Genomic DNA, 24,389 nt, shown 5'->3' on the forward strand with positions numbered 1-24,389 from the left:
GGTGAAGAAAACGTAATTCGAATTGAAAATTGATGAATGAGAGCAATTTCAAAACTTGGGTCATTTTCGACCCCAATGCATAATATGAAACTTTTTTTTGCTGTGACTCTTCTAGATGTCGCTGAAAGCTGAAACTCCTGCACAATGCTAGTTTTCCAAAGTTAGGAAAAGTCAGAAAATTTCAAGTCCCTAGCTTGTTCCGTTACTGAGTATCAAGCTTGGTAAGTTTGCCGATGGGTCGAAAACGACCCCAATGCACTAGGAAGGTTAGGATAGGGCCACTTTGTCGAAAGGCAGTTTTATAACGGTCGTTAGGAAGTATGAAACGCACCGCTTTACCCATTTTAACTTTTCTCTTTCCTTGTAAGAAACCGTCTCTCACTTTTGTCAGCCACCCCTGCGCTGATTGTTTTAAGCCAAAAAACATGTGTTTGACAAATGATATTTGATGAAGAACGGTCCAGAAGTTCCAGACCCCTTCAGTTTTTGTTACCTTATAGAAGGGAATCCCTTACAGTCACGGAATATGTGTACCAAGTTTGATGAAGAACCGTTCAGACATTTCGGAGTTATGAGCTCACCCCTGTTATGATCTCCCCCTAACCCTTTTGTCAACCCTTCATTTCTAATTCCCTTTATCAAGGAACATGTAAGACAAGTTTAATGAAGAACCGTCCAGGCGTTACGGAATTTTGGCCTCCCCCGTGTTAGTGAACTCAGAAACCTATCACCATATGAGGAACGCTGCTGTTTGCTTAACTTGGAGACTTCGGAAAGAAGACATGCCAGCGCTCAAGCCATGCTCCTGGCTAGATTGCTTTTAGGAAATATTGACTGCCCCGCTCTTCTGAGTCAACTGAATTTGAGTGCTCCTTGAACGACTCCTCAGAACGAGGTATTTGCTGCACCTGCAAGGACGGAATGCAAATTACGGACTGTACGACCCTATCCGATTTATGGCAAAGCAGTTCAATGAACTTTACGGTTGGTTCGACTTCAACTTAACGACTAATAACTTCCAACGATGACTCTCTCGTAGATGATAAATTTGATTTGATTTGAACTATTGATGTATTTACTGTCGTATGTGTTTATATCACGAAGCCCACCAAGTGTCCGATGATATTTTTACAAATAAACAAATATAATACACCGTGTGAATAAAAGAGTTTGCTCTACTAGTTTACAAGAGAAAAGCAAAGCGCTCAGTAATAACACAGTGAACCAGAATAACAATTTCAACGCAATCAAAGCTCAAAAACAGTTTGAAAAACAACTTTAAATTCGGAGCCAAAAAAGAGTTATGCAGAAATGTGCGTTTCATTTATATGAGAGCCCCCCTTTTCAGAGGGCAGGGGGATCTCGAACCACCATAGAAAAAAATCTTACCTACAGAACCCCCACATGCTAAATTTGGTTGCATTTGCTTGATTAGTTCTCGAGTTATGCAAAAATTTGTTTATCATTTCTATGGGAAATCCCTTACAGAGGAAAGGAGTCTCGAACCACCATAGAAAAAGATACTGCCTCCAAAAACTCCCACAAATTCTTCAAATTTGGTTCCATTTACTTGCTCCAAAAACCCGTGCATACAAATTTTCACGCCGATCGATTCAGTAGTTTTCGAGTCTAAAAGAGTCATCCAGGCAGACAGACACACCGAATTCATTTTTATTAAGAGTTTATGCCGGTGTAGTGGTCAGCATTCAGCCTCTCACACCGAAAACCCGGGTTCAAATCTCAACCCCGCAGAAGTCACGAATGGCCCAAATTGTTAAAGTGGCTATAATCAAACGAAAAAAAAAATTATTGGTATAGATATTCAAAATTTCTTAATTCTCGTCCTTCTCGTTTGCACCTACGCAATTTGGTGCTATCGCTACTAACACCTTTAATAACGGAAAATTTCATACACATACCTAAGAGCATAGCAGTTTCTCCCCTTTCACAATATCTCAATCATGTTGATTCTTCACTGCCGTACATAAAACTACATGCTTGCATAAGTGAGGTAAAAGCGCTTTCAACACACAGCAGTGAAGTATAAATTTGAACTTCGATTCCAACGCATTTCTCTGAATGGAATTGAAAAAAGAATCACCATTTCATCAAATTCTCCAGTCGGTAACCCGATTGGACTTTATTAAATTTGTGCTCGGTTAATGTCATTTATATTTATACAGCAGCCGTGTCCATAATCGAACCGGAGCCAATTCAATTTCTGATATACGCCGGCCAATCTTTTGCTCTTGCTTCTGCGGCTGCTACTGCTACTAGTACTAATACTACTATTACTACTAGTACTGCTACAGGCCGTCATCAGCAACCGATCCGATGACGTGGTGATACTGAAGTTATCGAAACAAGCGTGCACTCAAACGACGAGCCAACACCGCGTTATGAATTAATCCTGTTTTAAAATTGTGTCAATTTTTTTTAATCGCGCCAAGATATCAATCGATAGGACAGCAGGTGCACGGGTACTTTTCCTATCGACTACATAATCGCCGAAATGCTAACCATGCGGCAGCTGATAAGTGAACTTGGAGGTGTTTGAAGAGCAGAACGATTGGAATGGTATCAGTTGAACAGTTGTCGTTGTTTTGCACAAAGCAGGAATTGAATAACCTTAGTTCTTCTGCATATTTTGCATTGATGAATGATGATATATTTTACCCATATTTTCAGGTGGGTTTGAAACATATTTCAAAGCTTAGTTTGATCAGATATAACCAACTTACTAAAACAACTAAAGAAATAAGCTCACAAATATTTTATAAACCATATCAAAAACACAAGGTAGTCAGACAACCGGAGGGTTATACCTATAGTTGATTCGATTTTCTGAACCGTGTCATCAATTACTAGTTCGGTGTTAACATTTTATACCAACAACCGAATATGCTGAAGTTCGCAGGTAGATTCAATCAATTATCAGCGATATAACATTGACGTCGGCTTACAGGATTGCTAAAAATTCAAACCAACCATCATTGAAGTTTTCTCAATGTTCGAAATCGTCAGTCGAGTATTCTGCAGAAGAGAACCCTTTTGGTAAAATGAGAATAATAGAACAATTTCTGTCATAATTATACAAATCAATAGAATGGAATAATCATTATGCACAGCACCGATAATAGCAAACTATTTTTAGGTCGCAATATTTGTACCGGTGGGTTAGTCAACAATATTTATTGAATTTTTGGTTATCGATCAATTAGTTGCTTGTTTGCAATCCAAAGAAATTAGATAATAAAAGTTTTCAATACACTTTATCAACAGGGAATAATAGCTGGCTTCCACTCTCTAAAGCTTGGCAAATTGGAAATATTCACACCGTATATTCACAGCCGTCACCATTTTCAACCCAATGTACCCCGCTATACAACCGGTTTAACACCTATGGATGCTCGTCACCTATATTCAAGCCATCTTTCAAAGTCTAGGAACTATCAGGCGCATGAATCAATTCCGTCGTAAAAACCATGTCTGCGCGCCACTTTGACCTTCACGGCGTTTCCAGCTGATTCCGAAGATCAGTAATTCAGTCCGGTTCGGATACCTAGCTATTTTTTGTGTGGTTCTAATCCCTTCCCATTCTCTTTTTCAAGCACCTGTACCATTCACCAACCAGACGACGGTCCGCTAGTATAGAACGACTTCCACTTTGCGGAAACCCGAAAAAAAAACTCGAACCTCTAATGAATTATCCCATGGAGCAAAAATCCAATCATGAAGGTCATGAATCTAAAACTTGCGAGACCGGTATTTACGGCTGGTTCCATAGTTCTCGCACAGCTCTACCGGCAGTCGTTTTTTTCTCTCTCTCTCTCTTTTTCTTTCTCGATCGGATTAGGTCGCGAAGGGTGTGCACCATAAAACTACAGTGATGGGCAAATAAATTTCCAGTCACTTGGTTCTTACGTGCCATAATACTTAAGGGCTATGCAATAATTACGTATTGGAAAAATAGAGAAGAAAAATTATATTTATACCGTGGTTAATTTAGATTTAACTTCATTGCGCCTTAAATGCACATTCATCTGTTTTAAGTTTAACAAGATTTATTGTGTTATTTCTCCAACTTTTTTTGAATATTTTCATGATTAACTTTATTTCTGGTGTTTATTTTCCGTAATTCTTTTTTTCTTTCGGCTATTTCAACTTACAGTTGTACATCTTTTGATTCTGTTTTAATTTTTAATAAAATTAATAATGTTTTTCTATAATTTTAGTATTTTATAATTGCAACATTGGCTGTTAGTTTATATCTGCTTTTAACTTTTACTTAAATATGTTCGAATATTGTGGTTTGTACTATGTTTTTCCATTTTCAAATAAATTGCCACTTTAAAATGGTTTTTGTTGAGTCAGTTGAAAAACTGAAAAATAAATTAAAGTACAATTTATTGCGCATATGCGAGCTTGTGAAAACTAATTGCAGAATAACACGCTTGTGTAACCATCCTACTAACTCTAAGCAGCTTAGTCGAGGTTCAAACAAACGATGTTCGACCAACAAACATCGAAACTAACAGCCCAAGTAACAATTCTAAAGCCGCTTGTTTTTATTTGAATTTTATAAAGATTTTTTTGTGACATTAATCATTACCTCTAGTTTTATTTTTAAATTATTCAATACCAAGATGATACGAGTCAAAAATACGTATAGCTATAACAAAACAAATACAAAACTGATAACATATCAAAACTGATGTTAAACCAAATTTTATTGTTTGCTAATATTATCACGATAAAACTAATTTGTTGTGCCGCAACTCTAATAAAATTACATTAAGTATTTCTTCGAGAAGCCATAACATTACAATGGCGTAACAAATAAAAAATTGATTTTATTGTGGTTTCTTATCAAATTGCAATAAATCTGTTTGTTATATAGCGCTATTAAAACAGTAACACCCTGTTCTAGGATTGGGCAAAATTGCCGAAAGTATCGATAATTGAATATCAATATCAAATCCGCCGCTTTATCGATACCGTCGATATATCGTCCGTGAAGCATCGATATTAGATTTATCGATACTATTTAGGGCGGCATTCTGGGATTAGGAAATGCTACACAAAAAAGGGATTCATAAAAATTAATCAATAAAAACAAAGAGAGCAAAGAGAGTGCCCCCAAAACACGCACGCAACGCATCACTCGCTCCAGTGCAGCTCTATTTCGGACACGTCGCTTTGTACGGAAAAAACCTCACTCGTGCACCACCTGCCACAGCTGTTCGCGCCCGACTGAATTGTACGTTACCCCGGAATCCACAAAAATATGATGGGTTGCACTCCCGACACATCTGGATGACTTGCCGAAGAGTAAAAATTTGATCCGTAGTAACACCTCCATCAGGCCCACTTGGTACTCCCCTTCGAACTCTTCTGCCACCGGGGATAGACGACGCAAAAAAATCTGGATGAGTACCCTGTTGGTTGCTTTGACCAGCGTTACTCTGCGGTAATTACAGCAATCTATCAGATCACTCTTTCAGTAGATGGGACAAACCACTCCCTCAATCCACTCGTTCGGCAGCCCTCTCTCAAACTCAGGGGTTTCAGGGAACCATCCAGTGAGGTGTCGTTGCTGGCGGTTCTTGGCCATTCCTGCAGAGTTCCGCCGGGAGTTGCTCCTTTCCGGTTCTAGCTCTTCTAGATTTCTGTCCCACCACTGCCACTTTCATCGCTATTATGGCGCGTGAAAAGCTGGAAAGTCTTTGGTAATGCCGTTAACACCCAATACTACTCTCTGTGCTAGTGTGCTCTCTGGTCAGTTCTGAATTACTGAAAATCGCGTATCGTATGCACTTACTGTTCAACAAGCGTTAAACATGTAAGTGACATTGTTCAAGGTTTTGCATAAGTGTCAATTCCAATAAAGTAAATTTGAGAATAAAGCTTAGTTATGTGAAAAGAAAAGAGTGCGAAAAAATCCTTAAAATTTTGCTTTCTTGAGCATTTTCTGGCCTAGTTTTAGCCTATATTTTTTCAGCTGCATATCCCGCTTTATCAAAACAGTATCGGGGTGAAATTATCGATTTATCATAATATCGACGTCGCAAGTATCGATAAAATATATCGAAATATCGGCCTTCGAGTATCGATATCGCGGGTATCGATAAGGCATCGCCCAATACTACCCTGTTCAAACAAACAGATTTATTGCTGCTTATTCGATGGTACGTTGATTTTAGCCACCTATCACGTTAATATGCACGATAAAATTTAATGCGCATATATGTCGCACAACTATGGAAACTGGTGAAAATTTATCATTATTATTTTTTTAAATTTTATAATGGTCACTATAAACCTCGATCAGGATGGTCTGACAGTAAAACTTTAACTTTCCTGCTAAAGACTATATACATATTTTCAAGTTAACAAAGCTGGTTTTTTACGCAGTAAGGTTTGTGCTTTATAGCCTTGCCAAACAAAGTGAAAAGCTACATTACATTTTGTCGGTTACTGTCAAACAACATATACTTACTTCTAGCAGCATAGAACCGAGGTGGCTCCCACTGTATCAAGTATTCCTTTCCACTGTACTCGGTTTTGGGTTACTCGTCGCCAATTTGTTGAGCATCCCGACACACGCAAGTCGGCTTCAACCTGGTCGAACCATCTAGCAAGTTGGGCTTCTCTATTCATGATGCTGGTGGGGTTCTTGAAGAGAGCCGATTTCAGTGCACGGTCATCCGACATCCTTGCGACGTGGCCTGCCCAACAGGTGTACGATGGGAATCTCTTCAAGTAGTGCGTGCAGCTCATGGTTCATACGCCTCCGCTATCCGATTGGACTCCTACAAAAATATTCCGCAACACCTTTCGTTCAAATAAGTGCACGTATGTCTTCCGTAAACACAGTAACAGTCTGAAGTCCGTAGAGGACTACTTATCTGCTATCGATCGATAGATTAGCGATTGGTACATCGTCAGCTTTGTGCGACGGTATATGCTCCTTGATCAAAGCGTCTTGCGGATGGAAAAGTAGGGCCAACTTCTAATTTATCACTTCAAGTTCATCGCCGGCAATACCGTGGTACCTCCGCTAATTTGAAAGATTCCTCATGCGAACTAACGGGGTTAGATTTTATATTGAACCACTGGCAACCATAAATAAGCTGAAACCTGTGTGAACTGGTCCTGCGCTTTGTTATTGTTTCGGTGATTTAATTTAGTTAGCAGTTGCAATCAGGGAATATTTTATTCTTCGGTCAAATTTCAATGACCAGTACAAACAAATCGTGTTTCAGTGCATTGTCTTTATAAGCAAATAATGTTGATAATGACATTTGAACCATTTTCAATATGCACGTCGTGCAAACCAGCGCGAATTAAAAAGTGTTGAGCGGGATTCTCTTGGACCTTTTCGTTCCATAAATTTGGTTTTCAACGCGTTGATTTGTCACCAATCCTCTAGTTTTTAGTCTGACGTAGATTGCCTCCAAGGTTTCTAGTAACGATGACGAGGTCTACTGCGAAGGCTACGAGTTGGCTAGTTTTGCCAAAGACCGTTCCTCTCGTTGCGATGCCCGCTCACTCGATCTCACTGAATCGAAGAGACTCAAGAGTATCCTCGAAACACGCACGTAACACATCACTCGCTCCAGGGTAGCTTTTATCAGCCACGTCAGTTAGTCCGAAATTGATTAGCTGCCATCCCAACTAACATTCTTGTTGAATAACAGCTTATCAAGCGATAAGCGATTTTTACCCGGTAATTAGCTATACAACGGTTGAATAAGCTGCTAATCAACGAAAATCTTTGGGATAGCTTTCCGCGCCCTGAAATCTACGAAAATATGATCTGTAATCCCAAATGAAACGACCACACCTTCCATCTACTCCTGGCTGGAAAATGAGAGCTGGCATACTGTTTTCGTTTGTAGGCACACCTAGGAACTTCCGTACCGTCTCCTTCTGTTATAGCGCTATTGAGCAGCCCATCGAAGAACTACTCCCTGCTAGCACGGTTGTTACAAAGTAGTTGTGGTAACCGAATTATGACTAATTTCAGTCGTAATCCGATTCCTTCAACTTAATGGACCTAAAGTGTGCTACCTGGGCTCCCACCTGTCGACGACCTCGCGCTCGTTCGTGATCAGGCTTCGGTGAATATCCTTGACGGGATTGGTTCAGCTTCGTTTGTGATAAACGTTGCGAGTATCATTATACTGGAATAGGTGTTCTAGTTCTTCACGATCTGTCCTCCTTCTGGCGCTTTTACCTCCTTAGGATCGTGGTCAACTCATTCCACGCTCGTCGATATTTGGCCAAATTCTCGCTCGCGGCAATGGTTAGATAGTAGGTATTCCCTCCTCCTCCTCCAAAGGTTTCTTCATTTAGCATCACGGTACCGGTCTCATTGACAGCCGAGCGTACCCTACGAAGATGGATAGCTTCGAGGGTCAAAGCACCTAGCTCCACAGAGGAAGATTCATCCAGTAGTCGCGCGTAACTTTCGCAGCTGGCGGATTGTCTAATTGCCGAATGTTTTACCGAGGATGGCGGCTTCATCGCGAGGTATATACCGTAGGAAACGGCCTTTTATCCTCAACATACACATCATCCTCTCGTTGATTGCCTTCCAGTCCATCACGCAAGCCTGCACACCATTTCACCTTTGCGGCATATCTCCAGCAGTGCCACGGCTGCCGAACTTTCGCGGTTCTATCTGTTCCAGCAGCACCCTGTTCTTACCCACAAAATTCAGCAATCTGCCGTTCCAGGTACAAATCATCCACTCCATGTCCTTATTTCGGCGCCTTAGTCCACACCGAAAATTCCGAGTCGAATTTCCTTAATTTATCGTAGTAAGAGAGGTTTATATAAGTTGCCTTACTACCGGTCACGGGTCACGCTACCCGCTCCAGGTCGTGAGCTGCTCATAACCTCGAGTACAATCGCGCACTTGGTTGAGGAATCGTCAAGCGATCAAGAGCCGCCACTGACCTGGGGAAGGACGCTCAAGACTGACAAAGCTATTCCTCGTTGCTACACTCAGCCACTGCTCGATTGCCTCCTTTCCTGTCGACCGGTATACGACCATGGTTTTCACCGGGGAATGAATCACAATTTCCGTTAAGGTTACTGATATTCCGACTAACGCCACGAGAAGGTAGAGATAGGAGTAATTGAATACGAGGCTAAACTTAATAAAACTATTAACTTGTCAATTGGGCGGGAACTGAGTGAAAAAAATATTTCTTTAAATTTTCTACACTATAAATAGAACATAGTTATTTTGACTTTTCTTAAAAGTTGTCAATCAGTTTGAAAAATTTTGTGAAAAACCATTTCCAGATGATATTTTTCTTGGATTACGTAGAGAATTTGCTTGAATGTATATAAAAAATAATTATTCTACGTTGCTTAATTCAAGAGTTAGAACTTTTTTGAGTGATATCTGAGAAAACCTGAAAATTTTGCCCTTAGTTTTTTCGAACAATAGGAGACCTTGATTTTTTCCATACAAGCAGCCCATGTATTACATTTCATGAAATTATGGGACCCTTCGGCTCAATTTGTACGATAATTTTCGAAAAATTTCCTTACCCGCGTTACTTTCTATTCACTTTTTGTCATTTTTCCATCAGCGTCGTCGTATTTGCCAATTTAAGGTCAAATTTTTGTATATTAATGTCATTTCAGTTTTCTTCTTGCCACATAGTTAGCTTTGCTTTTTCCTCTTAGGGAGATTTTCCGATTTTCGCAGAGATCGTTAATTTACAAAAATCATAACTCTTGAAAAAGAACCGTAGAATAAAAATTTCTCAATAAAAATGTAAGAAATTTATCTCTGCAATTCAGAAAAATGTCATCCGCGAAAGTTTTTTATAAAATTTTTCACGACGGTAGTAAATTCCAAATAAAAAACAAAAATCTATGATCTGAATCGTGAAAAATTTTCAAAATAAATATTTTATTCTTTTATCTATCAAAATTTCACGATGTTGTTTTTATTCGCTCCTTAGCACTAGATATACCAGCATTTTAAACATACCTATTTATACCAAAACCAGTCAAAATGACTGGTGGATAAGAAACGGCTGGTGAACAACTGAATAATGTGCAACACAGACCCCCTAGTGGTCCATAGCCTCTTATCCAGCAACTTCTATCTCCATCTCCTCGTGATGGTGTAACCAACCTGTTTTGGACCTCATCTACAGCTGTACATAATTTGGACACTTGACTATTTGGGCCATTTGATTTTGCCCAAATTATGTACAGCTACAGATGGGGTCCAAAATAGGTTGATTACCCTATCAGCCGGAATATGAGCAATCTTAGTGGAGATATGGTAACCAACCCTGGAGGCAACTAAGGTCGTATACCGATTAGCAAGGAGGCACTGTCTTGTCTCGGCACTATACAATGCAGCCCCATCATGAGACTCGGCAGCATAGCCCTAGTAAGGCAAGCTTTTTATATCTAAAATATTACGAAAAATCAAGACAATTCAACTCGAAACATTTAGCATGGACAAAGGCGATGAAACAAGGATTTGGAATGGATGCTTCCTACCTGGAACTGTAAATCACTAAATTTCGTGTATGGCGACAGGATGTTGCTCGTTCAGTTAGAACCGCAAATGTTCGACATTGTGACACTACAGGAGATCTGTCGCAAAGGTGGGAAGGTGTGGGGGATCCGTGGCGGCAAGGCCCAATTTTGCCAGAACGGTGGAGCAACCAATGAGCTGGGAACGGGTTTCGTAGTGATGGGCAGAATGCAGGATCGCGAGAGGATTTGTGTGTTGAGGATAACAGGCCGCTTCTTTAACTACACAATCATAAGCGTGCACTGGCCACAGGACCGACGACGAGAAAAAAGCATTCTATATCCAGCTGGAGGCAATATACGATAGCTACTCGCCACGGGATATCATCGTCATTGGGGACATGAACGCTCAGATCGACCGGGAAGCAAAGTATAGTTATAACGGCCAGCGATGCATCAACTTTGCAGCTTCCGGAGGCCTGGGGATCAGAAACACATTCTTTCCCCGCATAGATCTACAAAATCACCAGGAGATCACCTGACCAATTAACATTGAACCTAATCGACCATATTCTCATCGAAGGCCGGATTTTCACCAACGTGCGCTCTCTACGGGGTACGGATATCGACTCAGATCATTACCTAGCAGCAGTACAACTGCGCTCAAAATTATCGACGGTATATACCTCACGACAAAGCCACCCTCCTCTGTTAAACATTCGGTAATTATACAACTCGCAAGGTGCTGAGAACTACGCGCGTACTAGGTGCTTCGACCCTCGAAGATAAATGGAGCAGGATACGTTCGGTCATCAGTGAGGTCGCAAAACACCAGAAGGAGAGCTAGAATCATTATTTCAGGCTAGTGAGATGTACAAGTTCTATGAGAAGGTGAACCGATCTCGTAAAAGATACACACCGAGGCCCAACATTTGTAGGAACGAGCAGGGAAACCTGGCCAAAAACGAGCGCAAGGTGGTTGGTGGGTGGAAACATTTCTTTGATAGGGCTCTCAATTGCTGATATAGCAAAAGGAAATGGAGCAAAAGTCAACGTATGAGAGCCTAAGGGCGTTTCAACTTCCGACCTCATAGAGATCCGGCGAGAAATCGGTCAGCTGAAGGATAGAACCACCGAAAAGGACCGACTCTCGACAAAACTCTACAAAAATGGCCAAGAACCATTAGAAACGGCACTTCGCTGAATAATTTCATGCTTCGGACTTACCGTTCTCCCGAAAGTCTACATTTCTTCATAGAATCTCGCACCAGTCATTTTGACTAGTGCTGGTATAAATGGCAAAAACAAAAATTATATTTGTTACTTATATATATAAAGTAACATTAAGTTCAAAAAATGTAAAAGCAAATGTTATATGTTGTAGAAATTTCAAATTGAAATTGCACGACCAGTCAAAATGACTGGTCTGGTATATCTAGTGTTAGTTATAACTCAAAAATTCATATCTCAAAAACCAAGCATCGTAGAACAAATATATTTATATAAAAATAAAAGTAGATTTTCTTAGCAATCAAGAACAAGTGTCATGTATTTTGAAAAAGTGTAAAAAAATATAAATTTACCACAATGATGTAAAACTCGAATGAAATGTTAGAAAAATAAAGTTCTACTATTGGAAAATTTCCAATGAAGTTTTTTCTTATCCATCAATTTATGATCTTTCAATGGTAAAAATTTTGTGGTGAGAGAAGGGATCTTAAAATCAAACCACATTTCCAATCAAAAAGAGTTCATATGGTCATTACTAATTTGTATCATCGCGAAATTTAAATAAACCTAATTTTTTCGTGGACTACGCGTTGAATATCAGTGTTTGTTTCTTCCAACTTTCCGGTTCTACAGAACCAAACTACCACATGTACTGGCACAGCAAAGGTGCAAATATAATAAAATTAAAGGGTAATATGAAAAGGAATATGTAATAATGAGGAGCGAGAGAGAGGAAAAGAAGCAAAATATAGCAGACCACTTACCAGTACTTGCCAACTGCTGATTACTACACTTATTGCTTTCGGATTCCACTTCCGGTTCGACAAAGTTCTCCGGCCTTGGCAGAGGCCATGTGTTGGATCGGGCACGTGTCTGAGGTTCGAAGGCTCCATCTTGCAGTTCGGTGAGGGCATCCATCGGAACACCGTCATTCGACAGACCTTCAAGGCCATCGCGCGACGATGCCGGCCAGGGTGATCCAAAGGAATCCATCTTCTAACCCTGCGTGCCCCTACCGAGAGCTTGGCTGTGTTTACAGTATTACCGCACGATTGGAGCTGCCTTCCAACGAGGCACGAAATACGAATATTCGCACGTATTCGGGTGTGAGTGTACCGTAATGTATGTTAGCACATTCACTTGTCGCGAAATGATTGTAAACTTTCTTCGTCCCGTCACCGTCTCACTCTTTCACAACCGTTTATTTTGATACGAATTGTAATTAGGTGTTTCAAATTTTCACTCACGCAATCACAGTTTTTTCCGTAAAAGCTAATGAATTCATATAAAAAATCACTTCCGTAATCTAGTGGCACGATCTAGTCCGATTTGTAGATTCACTAAACCGAGATTGTCAGCTAGCAGACACAATTACGTCACAGCAACTGTTCCCAAACACGCCGGTAAAATCGAAAACGTAATAAGCACTAGAAGAAGGTGCCTTTCGTTCTGTTTCTATATTTTGCCACTTTGTGATTCTATCATCATTGTTTTGAACTGTGTTACTAATTCATTCCGATATTTTTAGCCCACCTACAATAGAAGAACATTATAGTTATCGCAGTCTGCTATTGGTTCGTTATCAGCTTCCAACCCAACACTTGGTTTTAATAGGCGTTTAGTTTCACAACGATAAACTGATTTGCATACCGGTAAATCAGACAGCAATGCAACCAGTCCAGAATTTATTGCGTTGCGCATTTTTTCAACTGATCCTCGCGTAACGTAAGAACATTTTCTCTCCGAGAGAGCGTGTACAACGTAAATACGGTAGAATTTTCAGTCGATTTTCCGTCATATCACCAACATCTGAGCTAGTTCAGAACAAGAGCACAGCGTGAAGCCTGATGTGGACACCGATGCACTACATTACGATGACGACAAAATCCCCTTTTGAAACAGAGGATGCGATTTACACAAAGAATATCACAGCTAAATATATTTTTCGTAAATAAACCTTAGTAGAACGGCATTTTTTCGCAAAATCACAAACACAACTGCACCCGCACGCAAGCAGCGAGCAAAATAAACTGTTTTTATTTACATTCGCCAGAACGAGAAACGGGAAGGGGCCTCGATAATATTACCAATACCATGCCCGGTAGCTCGGTGTTCGCGTTCGCGATACTGACCGTCGAGTGATCGCGACTGTATGTGGGTCCAGCGCCCTTCCCAGCCAGACCGCACATGCTCGCCTTGCCGCTGGCGGCTTTGGTCAATGTGTCATTATGAAGGAGCTAGTTGGCACTCTGTTGGCGGCACGGAATGGAATATCCAATCGATGCTTCGCTAGTATTCTAAGTAACGTGACTTTAGCGAAGAACAGCGATAGATAGGTGGATTGACGATTTAAGTCGAGTTCACATCAGACGTCAACGGAAAGAGGCGTTTCAATGCGACACCTGCAGCGGCTGAAGGCGTACCTATTCCACGTGATCCGTTCCCGACCACTAGCTGCCAAGGAATGACGTATTGTCTACGACGCCATCACCGGTGTGTGCATTGAGAATGTTTACATATTCCATCGACCGCTACCGTGATAGCGGTTACCGTTTCTTAATAGTAATTCAACATTCTGCCATTGCAGGTAAATGTAATTCCGGCGTTGCAATGGAAACCAGTTGTTTACACGTCCTATAGCATCGTATAAGTGATCTCTTACGGCGACGGAAGCCCAATCATAACATTTTAATTTTGGCACATCCCAAATAGACAATCGAATCATCCATTTCCCTTCTAATTCTGGACATGATTAAGTCTAACATCATTTTTACCACGTATTGCCAAATTTGGGTCAAGCTTTAAAGATTAACGCTCTTTACACGCCCACGTCCCACACTTTCGAACTTCGAAAACTGTAGAATAAAATGCTCGTTACTATTGTTAATAGGATAAAATCATTTTCTTCTTTACATATACCAAGGTATACCATAATCGCGTTTGATGTAATGTGCCTTATTCAGTGAGATATGGCATTACATTCTAAGCCTCCTTGCAGGGAACCAGTAGGCGGTGCAAAAAAGGATAAGTTAGATTTCACTTGACTCTTAGCGTTTTGGCTAAAAAAGTGGCAGTTTTTGTAAGACGTAGGACTTTTTCATGCGGGAAAGAATGATTTTAAAATCAATAAATTCGTTCGTCATGTGGTCAGGCTTTGAACGCGCATATTTCCGTGGTTTCTCAATCAATTCTAAACATATCGATCAGATCAATCAGAACCAAAGGATCAGAATCAGAGGATTCATAAATTATTTTGTAAACATTAACGTCAAATATTGTTACAATTGATTAATCAACCAATCAAATGCAAACACTAATACACTTTTACATCCCACGCCCGTGACGACGATTGTACGATTGTATAGCTGCGATTTTGTTCATTTCCATTTCAGAAAAAGTGACAGTCTTCCTATTGGGTCAAAAATGATTACCCTCATTGAGGAATTGTAGCGCTATATCACTAAAACTATACTTTTATCAATAGTATTGCAGATAATAAATACCTCTACAATTACCCCATATACCACTTTTCCGAATTCTTTCTTGATGAGGCGCTGTAGTTAAATGAGCAAAACTAGCAAATGAAGCCTGACGAACGTTCAGAACTGATTATGTTGATAGCTCGATAAGCATTTGAAACGGGCCGATCAATCAAATGTAAACAAACCGAGAGAGAGAGATTATTTTTTGCTGGAGGAGCATAGGAAAACGCACTCTCACTTGGTTTGTTTACATTTGGTTGATTGGTCCTTTTCTATTGTTTATCAAGGTAGGTAGTAAGGATAAAGTAATGCTATTCTGACGGAATGAAAGAATGCAACTTTTAAGTTCCTTGAATAGTTTTTACATTATAGGATTGCTCTTTGTATTGAAAGTTCTAATGCCGTGCTTTTGTATTCAACGGTTGTCGCAAAACCAAATGAAAATTTTACTAATTCTTCTTCTTCACGAGCATCAGCTCTATCAAGGAGCTCTGTGTCATTTGTCATTGGATATACCGATCTGATTCAAACTTAACACAGTTTCAAACTTCGAACACTTAGAATAAAATGCTCGCTAGTATCGCTAATATGATAAAATATTATGCTTATTGTATACCACCGGATAGAGGATATGCTAACGAACACGGTGTTATACAATAAGCATAATATTTTATCATATTAGTAATACTAGCGAGCATTTTATTGTACGTGTTCGAAGTTTGAGACTGTTTTAAGTTTGAATCAGAACGGTACGCGTTTTTTAGCTAAACTCCATGCGGGGTAGCACGCCGCAAAGAATGAAAATCAGATTAAATTTCATGCTTAGATTTGTGTTAACGGAGAGTATTTTTTTGTATCAATGGATCAATGAATGTAGCTAGTTTTGGAGTGACAACTACTTGCTTCTGGCGCTAGTGTACATTAAACCGTCTTAATATACTAGCGCCAAAAGTAAGTCGTTGTCACTTCTAAACCGATGATCCATTCATCTTTTAATCTTTGCAAAGAGAATCAATCATTTTAGAAACAAACAAGTTTACAACCACTGAATCGTGCCTTTAGAAATTTTATTATAAAACTAAAATTCTTGAACTGCAAATATTATACAAAATATATTTTAAAAATAAAATTTAACGATGAGATTGAATTTCAGGCTACAATGAAAGTTATAGTTTTTTGAAAAATCACAATTCATAAAAGTTTAGTTTGCGGACTTCAATAAGTTAGATTATTGTATTGTGAATCTATACAAAATTCAAGCCTTTTGTGAAAACGCAAGTGACGGAGTAAAACGAAGTACAACTATTACTAGGGTGCCCAGACAAAAACAGAAGGTGGAGTACCGGTTTTTTTAAAGGCGTATTTTGGTCTGGAAAAATAAAGTAATCAGAGAGGGGCTGAGCTATTGTGACGCAATCTGCCGAACTATTGAGTTTTTTGTAGGATCCCTGAACCACTGCGACCATGTTACATCTATTCTCCAGTACTTTTTCATTTTGACGTATCTGACAATGAGAGATCTCTTCGTGTCTCCTCTCTTCCGCTTTTTACGGCGAAACTAAAGCATTGAAAAGAAAATTTTCAAAACATTTTGCTAGCTAGTGACTCCGGCAACCGATTCGTGCAAAGCTGATGCGCTAAGATGCATTAGTATTACCATAAAAAGGAGAAGAGAGGGGACACGAAGAGAATCTCTCATTGTCAGATACGTCGAAAAAGTACCCGAGTATTGTGGTATACTACAGTTTGCTATTTACGCATAATCAATCATTATGAGTATGGTGTATGAGTGCTGGTCGCCCTATGATTTTGCATTTCCCCCAAAAAATATGAATTCGTTAATGAACTTCATTATCTTTTTCGGTTCAGCATATCTCGTTAGGTATAAGGACTCCCTTTCCGAGAATCCGCAATCTTCGCTGTATTAGTGCGCTACATTGATACAGTACGTGTTCCGAGGACTCTACCTCAACGTTACAGAAGTGACTTGTATCATCTGTCAGCTTACAATATATTTTGACGTAGAACTACGTCTTACCGCAGGGTGTAAATCCAAAATTTTAATTGAAGCCAGTGTCATGAAATAATGAAAGATTTTGAACGCTAATAGCTCTTCCAATTTAGAATGGATTTTGATGGTTCGCATATCATTCGATTCATAAAAGATGCAGCAATTTTATAGCTTTCTTGAAAAGATTGTTTTACAATCGCTACATAATGAAAATCAACAGAAACTTTCAAGTTGAAATTTTCCCGTACATTTTCCGTGTGACAGCCTTGCTTTCCAGGCATGGACGACGATTACATTCATCAAGCTTGTGATGGTGGCAACTGCTGCAGCTTTAAGACAAAGAAGCAGAATAAACTTGTGGCGGTTGCGTAGTCCTTCCTTCTTGACATGTAAAGACTATTGAAATGACATAAAAAGTAAAGCAAAGCCATTATCGTCATTCCATTGTTGCTCGACTACCGAGATGACTTTACAGTAACTTTGTACTTCGATCGAAGCTTGGACCTCACAACACCAGTGGTAATCCGACTTAGATATCGTCGTTTGAAAATTTGCTGTACAAGCTTCACTTTCGATCATGTTTTTTGCTGCTACACAGCAAACAAATTCTAGGTGCTACATTCCCATTTGGGAACTTGATCTTCTGTTTTTATATGACAGATTTCGCGGCCAGCGGTAAGAATGCAGGAGAGTTGTAGAGCTAGTGCAACAATTCCATTGACCCTGTCAACTTCTCCCAGTCGAGACTAGAGATGTCTGGCCTGTTAAACCAGTGTCATATCTGGAGGCCAACTATGACGCTCAGGTTTTTTGCTTGCTACATGACGCTGCAAACAAGCGACATATGCAGTCAGACTGGCTCATGTAAATCAATTTTCGTGCCTTACCGGTTGCAGCCACGGAATGAGAGAGCAGATGAGAGCAAATATTGAACTGCGTTGAAGTTCTTTGCATCATCGGAAGCCGTTTGAATTAGACCTGGAACGTATGTATTTATCAAGATACTAATGCGATGGCTGAGAATCGGTTGTACCCGAGCAGGAGCGAAGAGCAAAATAATATAAAAACAATATCAAACTGTGTTATAATACTATATTTTGTTATTGAACAGATATGGAGATACATTGATAACACATTTTGTTATTGAGAAGATATTTAAAACAGTGGTTGTAAAATGAGTTTAATAACTGTTTTCTTTATCATATCTACGACCTTAAAATGACATTCGATATATTTCATAAATTTTTTTGTATTGAATAATAAGATTTTAGATTATAAATATTTTATAAAATGATTTTTTAATATCTCATGAGCTATTGCATTTGTTATTCAATACCTTAATAATACTAAAATATGTTATTCTAAACTCTGAATACGTTATAACTCTGTTATTTAAATAACACAAGTAGTTATTCTTTTGGCCTTAAAGGAGTAAAATTTTGATATTATTTTTTGTTATTTTACCAACTATGTCAGCCAAAACAAGACCAAATATTAATATGAGCTATTCGATTTCCACAACACATTTTGATATTATTTTGCCTCGGGTAAACCGGTCGTTTTCATTTTAGACATCCAGTCTTTTGAAATTACATGCACACATGTAATCCTCCAATCCCTTATTTTAGATTTACGTATCTCTCGATTGTACTCTGTTAGACATTCTTTGTAATTAGTCGAATTAGAAATAGTTTTGGCTTTATTGAAAAGATTTCTAGTCAATTTTCTAAAACTTTCTATTGAACTATCGAGTTACATCTTGAGCATTTTTTTACATAAATAGTAGAAAAAAGATAAGGCAGGGGCCCCACTTTAGGCTCATCAGTGTATTGAAAATTAAACTTGAAATTGGACATAACATTTCTAAATTTCAATATTATTATATCAAAAATTGGGCCGGAATTTGAATTAGAGCTAGAACTTGAAGTTTTATTCAAATTAATTTAGAATTTGAGCTTCAAGTTAGACTTAAAATAAAACAGGGAATAGGACTTGAATAGAGGCATCGAATTGTACTTGAAATATAACTTGTTAATTTGAAATTAGAATTGAAATGAAACATAAAATCGAAGTCAAAGTTATACTTCAAAGTCAAAAGTCGAACACACGAAAGTCGGAATTTCATTTGAAAAGCTAAAGGTCAAAAGCACGAAGTTAAACACTAAAAGTATAAAGTCAAAACTCACAAGCAAAATATCAAAACCGAAGTCCAAAGCCAAAAAATTGAAGGTCGAGGAAAAATAACAACAGTTAAACAATTGAAAGTCAATAGTCAGAGCTAAAGATTGAAAGCCGAAAGGCAAAGAACCGAAAATAAGCAGTCATGAGACAAAAAGTCTAGAGTAAAGTCAAAATTCAAAAGTTGAATGCTCAAAGTCTGAACTCAAAACAATAACCAAATGTTAAAATTTCACAAATATCTCAAGTCAAGGCAAAATTCGAAAGTCAAAACCCAAAAGGCAAAACTTAAAAGTCAGAAGTCATTTTACTCAAAAAGCGAAAGTCCATAGTCAATGATTGAATTTCTAAAATCAATTTTCAAAAATTAAGTCTTAAAATAAACTTAAAATAAAGAGTGTGCACATGTGCAATATTAGTTATTGCGACATTCGCCCCTATTTAGACTACCCCGATTTACACGATTATCACAGTCGAATCTCGCACACGATTTCGCTCAAGGAAAATGAAGCTTAAAAGAAGAGCAGGTAGGGGAAAAAGAAGTCGAACTCATAAGTTGATCAAACTAAAAGCCACTCTAGTGTCTGATTAATAGTGTAAAAGCGGTATGTTCAATTAAATGATTATCACAGTAGTCTAAATAGTCATAAAAGGGGCAATACTTTCAGGATATCAACTTAAACTAAGCTCAGTAGCAAAAAACAATCGGGATGGGAAGGCTTGGTTGCTTTTCTCTGAAACCAAAGGAAACGAAATCGCAGGTGTATAAAATCGTCGTCTGGGGCTAGGGAAGCAAAAAGTGTGCTTGCATGTGAATGGTTGAAAATTGGTTGAAGCTTAAAAATTTTCAATCCATTTTGACTAATTATTTATTTTTTTATTTGCTCATTCAATACTTGCAGAGTAAGATACAATCTAATTACTCTAATCGGATAAGATGTAGGCCAAATTCAATTATTATGCTTTCTAATATTACAACATCTTCCAATTCCTTCTGTTGAACCAATCTCTGAATTCCCTCTTAAATGTATATGAACTTTGTAAGCTTTAATATCATCAGGTAACTGATTTCAAATGACAACACCACGACAGTGAAAACAGAATTTCTACGATGCGAGGTATTATGAATGAGCAAAACGAAGTTTCTAGAACGGTTACTGCGGAATTGTTGTAGCTTATTGAAAATGTACTCAGATTCAGGGTTATTTTTTATTTTGTAAATAAATTGACACGTTCTCAATTTAGAAAACTCCCCAAATGGATACCAAGTAAAATCGGTTGTAAATGAGTATCCCTACTACATCTCGATAAATTGAAAATCCATCGAATACATCAGTTAAGCTAACTTTAAGACGACCAAGACTCATGGCAGAAGTATAAAAGCAAATAAAATTCAGCACCATAAACAAAGTGGGAAAACAATAGATTTTTAAAAAGCATTAATTTTACATTAATTTAGTAGATAGTATGCTGACAGTTGATCTGAGATGTCTTAAACCATCATAAATTTTACTACATTCCTGATGAATTTAACTCTCCCATTCAAAATTATTTTGAATAACTAATCCCAGGCTCATCGACTTACTAACATATTCAATTATCTGATTTGAAAGTACGATGCTAGGTAGTTGACTGAAAGTTTTTGTGATCTTGAAATGAACAATGTCTTGGATTTATCAGAATTAATAGGAAGTAAGATCCTGGTTAACCAGTTAGCTACGTGCGTAAGACCTAAATTTATCTAATCCACCATATCTGACACTGATAAATCAGATATTTTGAGAAGAACTAAGCACCCACATAAAATTATTGCATAAAATACAACAGCATGAGTACCAGAGGATTGAGTTGAAACTTTTATTTCAACAGTACAGTTCGGTGTTTGTTTTCACAAAGTGCTACCTAGTTCAGCAAACCAAGACGTAATCCTTCGTCAACAATCAACCAACCATCAATCAGTTGATATTCAAGTTTGTGGTCATTTTTCGCTTCCAGAAATTTGAAATTCTGCAATACCACTAAAAGTAAACTTGCTTATCACTGGCAAAAGTGTACTGATTCTAAATGTGATTATTTCGAATCACAAAATTATGCTGGTGACAAGCGAATCTCATTGGTTTCCAAAGGCCAAAACCGTAGTTTTCCTGCTAAAAAGCACAATTTCAAAATGATAACATCACGCTCACTCAAACACTTTTAGAACTTCCTCGAAACATATGAGTCCAGTCAGTTTACAAATCACTATCACATTCAGCACGCCAGTTTCCTAACTTTTCCGAAAAGATATATACACCCCTTTGACGGCAGCCAAACACACCTTGGTTGATCCAACCGGACCCCAATCGATCATTAATTTCAATTACGCTCCACATTTGGGTGAGCAATTGGCTTGATGATAGTCGGAGCTGATTTCGTACACAGGCACTTCAAATTGTGAACGGACATGGGCCGCTGCCAACAGCTGAACCGCAGCCGTCAGTAATTTCCTAGTCGCATTTATATTGCTGCTGCTGATCAGAATATTCAAACAGTCTGGCTAGTTTGAGCCAAGCTAGTTCGACTTCTCGTTTCTGAATAGTTAAAATTATAATATCAAATAAATGTCTCAAACGTTCAAATTATTCTGATCTTCGCTTTCGTGTTGGTGGACACTGCCACGCCACTAGAGGAGATTCGAGTTGAGCGTATCAAAAAATGGACTACAAGATTCTACACGGTATAGGCCTACCGAAGACGCAGGTGGAGGTAATGGCAATAGCGTCCGTCGGTCATGCTTGGAGGAGGCAAACGAGGAAACATTGGAATTAATTCACTTGTTCATGTGGTGGTGATCGCGCGCTATCTCTCGCTGCTAGTTTAGTGAATCGTTGCTGGTAATGGCCTCTCAATAAAGATCGACTTGTGGTGACGTTCGCTGGTCAGACAATATGTAGCATATGTGCACTCGTTCTGTTATCTCCTATCGATGGGACAACCCGGAAAAGAGTTAACTTGGCACATTGTTTGAACCAAAATCAATCTGGCACAAAACTGCTGTTTCCTATAACTCATATGAGTATATTGCGTTTCATTTCTCCCGAATACCATTGCCGGTACAGTACACATCGCAATACAAATGTTGGATTGGAACACTGATAATAAACCTCAATGGATAACAAATACACCGACGACATGGCTTATCGTTGCCGTATATTATCTCTTCGTTTGTCTGTCGATGCCTTTAGACGTTGAATTCATTCGGGAAGCACACTACACTCGGAAAGTAATTATATCAGGACAGTGTCAAGGAAGAAAAATTCACGCAAATAAAAAGAAGACCACCGATGTTTGTATATGGAAAATTTTTCTCTACACACAGATCCGCGACTCACGATGAGTTTTACGCAAACACTCTATCTTTCGTATTCGCGGCACTTAAGTAACATGGCTTAAAAACCGCACACAATCAAACAAGTGGTCAAAGCACCAACACACCGGGGACAACTCATCGCGCGAGTTTTATTTCTTCTCGAACTGAGAATGTGTACTATCACATCACCTCGTTTTTTTTCCTTCAGGTTGGCATTTAATATTTGAAAGCAAAATATCACACAAAAATGGCCAGCAAATAAATAGCATCAAACACTCCGCACACTCGGGCACAGCAGCGAGCGCGACCTGCTATCATTTGAATCCTTCACGAGCCCGAAAGGACTAAACTGTAAGGCGAGGAACTCGATTTAATCCTCGTAACATACGCACAAAATTGAAAATGTATATATTCTTCCTATAAGATATGGCGCGACCTCGTGGCGATCAAAGGAAACCGTATGCAAAGTCCTCAACGCTGCAGATGCTTACGAGCCGGATGTGGGCATACTACTAAACCGTGGATGCGAATCAAATTTCGCTCGACGCTCGTCCAAATCTCGTCGCGATCCGTCGTCGTGCCATTCAGCTGTTGCTGTGCGGGGCCTGTGCTGTAGACACATGGCAAGATTGCTCTCCCCGATTCTTTTGGGGACCACTCTCGCGCTAGCTCTCTTTGCTCGCTCTCTCGCTTGATATTGATTACAATTTCTCCTGTCGTTTTGTTGGCTAGCTAGCATAGCGGCAATGTTGGCCAAGCATAGTATTTCGTTGTTTGGAGCACGCGGCAGTAGCTGCCGAACGATATCATAGTGCTTGTGTACATGATTTGAAACTCTCCTCTGCCGGCTGCCACGACCACGCGACGGTTTCTCCTTACCCGTGTTATCGGACTGATAAATATGATCGCTCTCTGTTGCTATCACCACCCGTTCCTTTCTTCCAACACCCTCCATTCAATCGACCGACTGTGTAACACAAATGCCACCGCGTGGAGCTCTTCCCCCTTTTTTCGCTCACAGCGCTCTCAGTGAGACGATTCGTAAGTTATTTTTTTCCAGACCGGCTGGCTGGGTACATGTGACCGAAATCATAAACTGTGTGTAATCAACACACGCTTCGTTAGGGCTCCTTGAATCGAGCCATCGCATACCAGCAAAACCGTCCACCTATACCGAGGAATGCGGTATCATTCGTTTTGGTAAAAACTATCATCAAATCGCATTATCATTTCGTCGACCTTGGTAATTGCTACTGCTTGCTAGGTGTTCCGCACCACGAACACATAACCGAATGGTGATGGTATATTGTTGCTCCGGAAGAGTGGTTAAAGGTAATTGAACAATGTTAATAGCGTGGCGGTCGAAGGCTGGTCAAGAATTACATATGTTGCCGCTTTTCTTTTCTTTTTTTTACAAATATGTCTACCTTCGCATTTGACAAAACACCTTTCGTGCAATTAACGAACAGCACGTTATAACACAAGTGGGCGATTGCGATACCTAGTGTTGTTGATACTGGCCGTATCGAAATTTAAGTCACGAGTATCGAGTATTTTGGAATCGATATCTACTTCCATCTCGGTGCTAATGAAGACAAGACTTGGAAAGCACTCGAAAATTAGA

The 24,389-nt window shown here is 39.2% G+C and overlaps 1 protein-coding gene across 10 annotated transcripts in view; it reads right to left on the reverse strand.

Annotated features, from left to right (window-relative positions):
- Positions 1 to 23,250, reverse strand: part of LOC128732794 (forkhead box protein O) — a 197,621-nt gene extending 174,371 nt beyond the window's left edge. The window contains exons 1-2 of one of the 10 annotated variants that reach the window (XM_053826177.1): positions 23,158 to 23,250; positions 12,510 to 13,278 (exon numbers count right to left, since the gene is read on the reverse strand). In XM_053826177.1, the coding sequence (XP_053682152.1) occupies positions 12,510 to 12,738 (229 nt within the window). In that variant the 5' untranslated portion in view covers positions 12,739 to 13,278; positions 23,158 to 23,250. Of the gene's footprint in view, positions 1 to 12,509; positions 13,279 to 13,395; positions 14,498 to 21,733 lie in introns of those variants that run through there. The other 9 variants (XM_053826175.1, XM_053826176.1, XM_053826174.1 and 6 more) reach the window with 9 other exon arrangements.
- Positions 23,251 to 24,389: the final 1,139 nt, after the last annotated feature.

This window comes from Sabethes cyaneus, chromosome 1 (genome assembly GCF_943734655.1).
Source record: "Sabethes cyaneus chromosome 1, idSabCyanKW18_F2, whole genome shotgun sequence".
Taxonomy (NCBI): Eukaryota; Metazoa; Arthropoda; class Insecta; order Diptera; family Culicidae; genus Sabethes; species Sabethes cyaneus.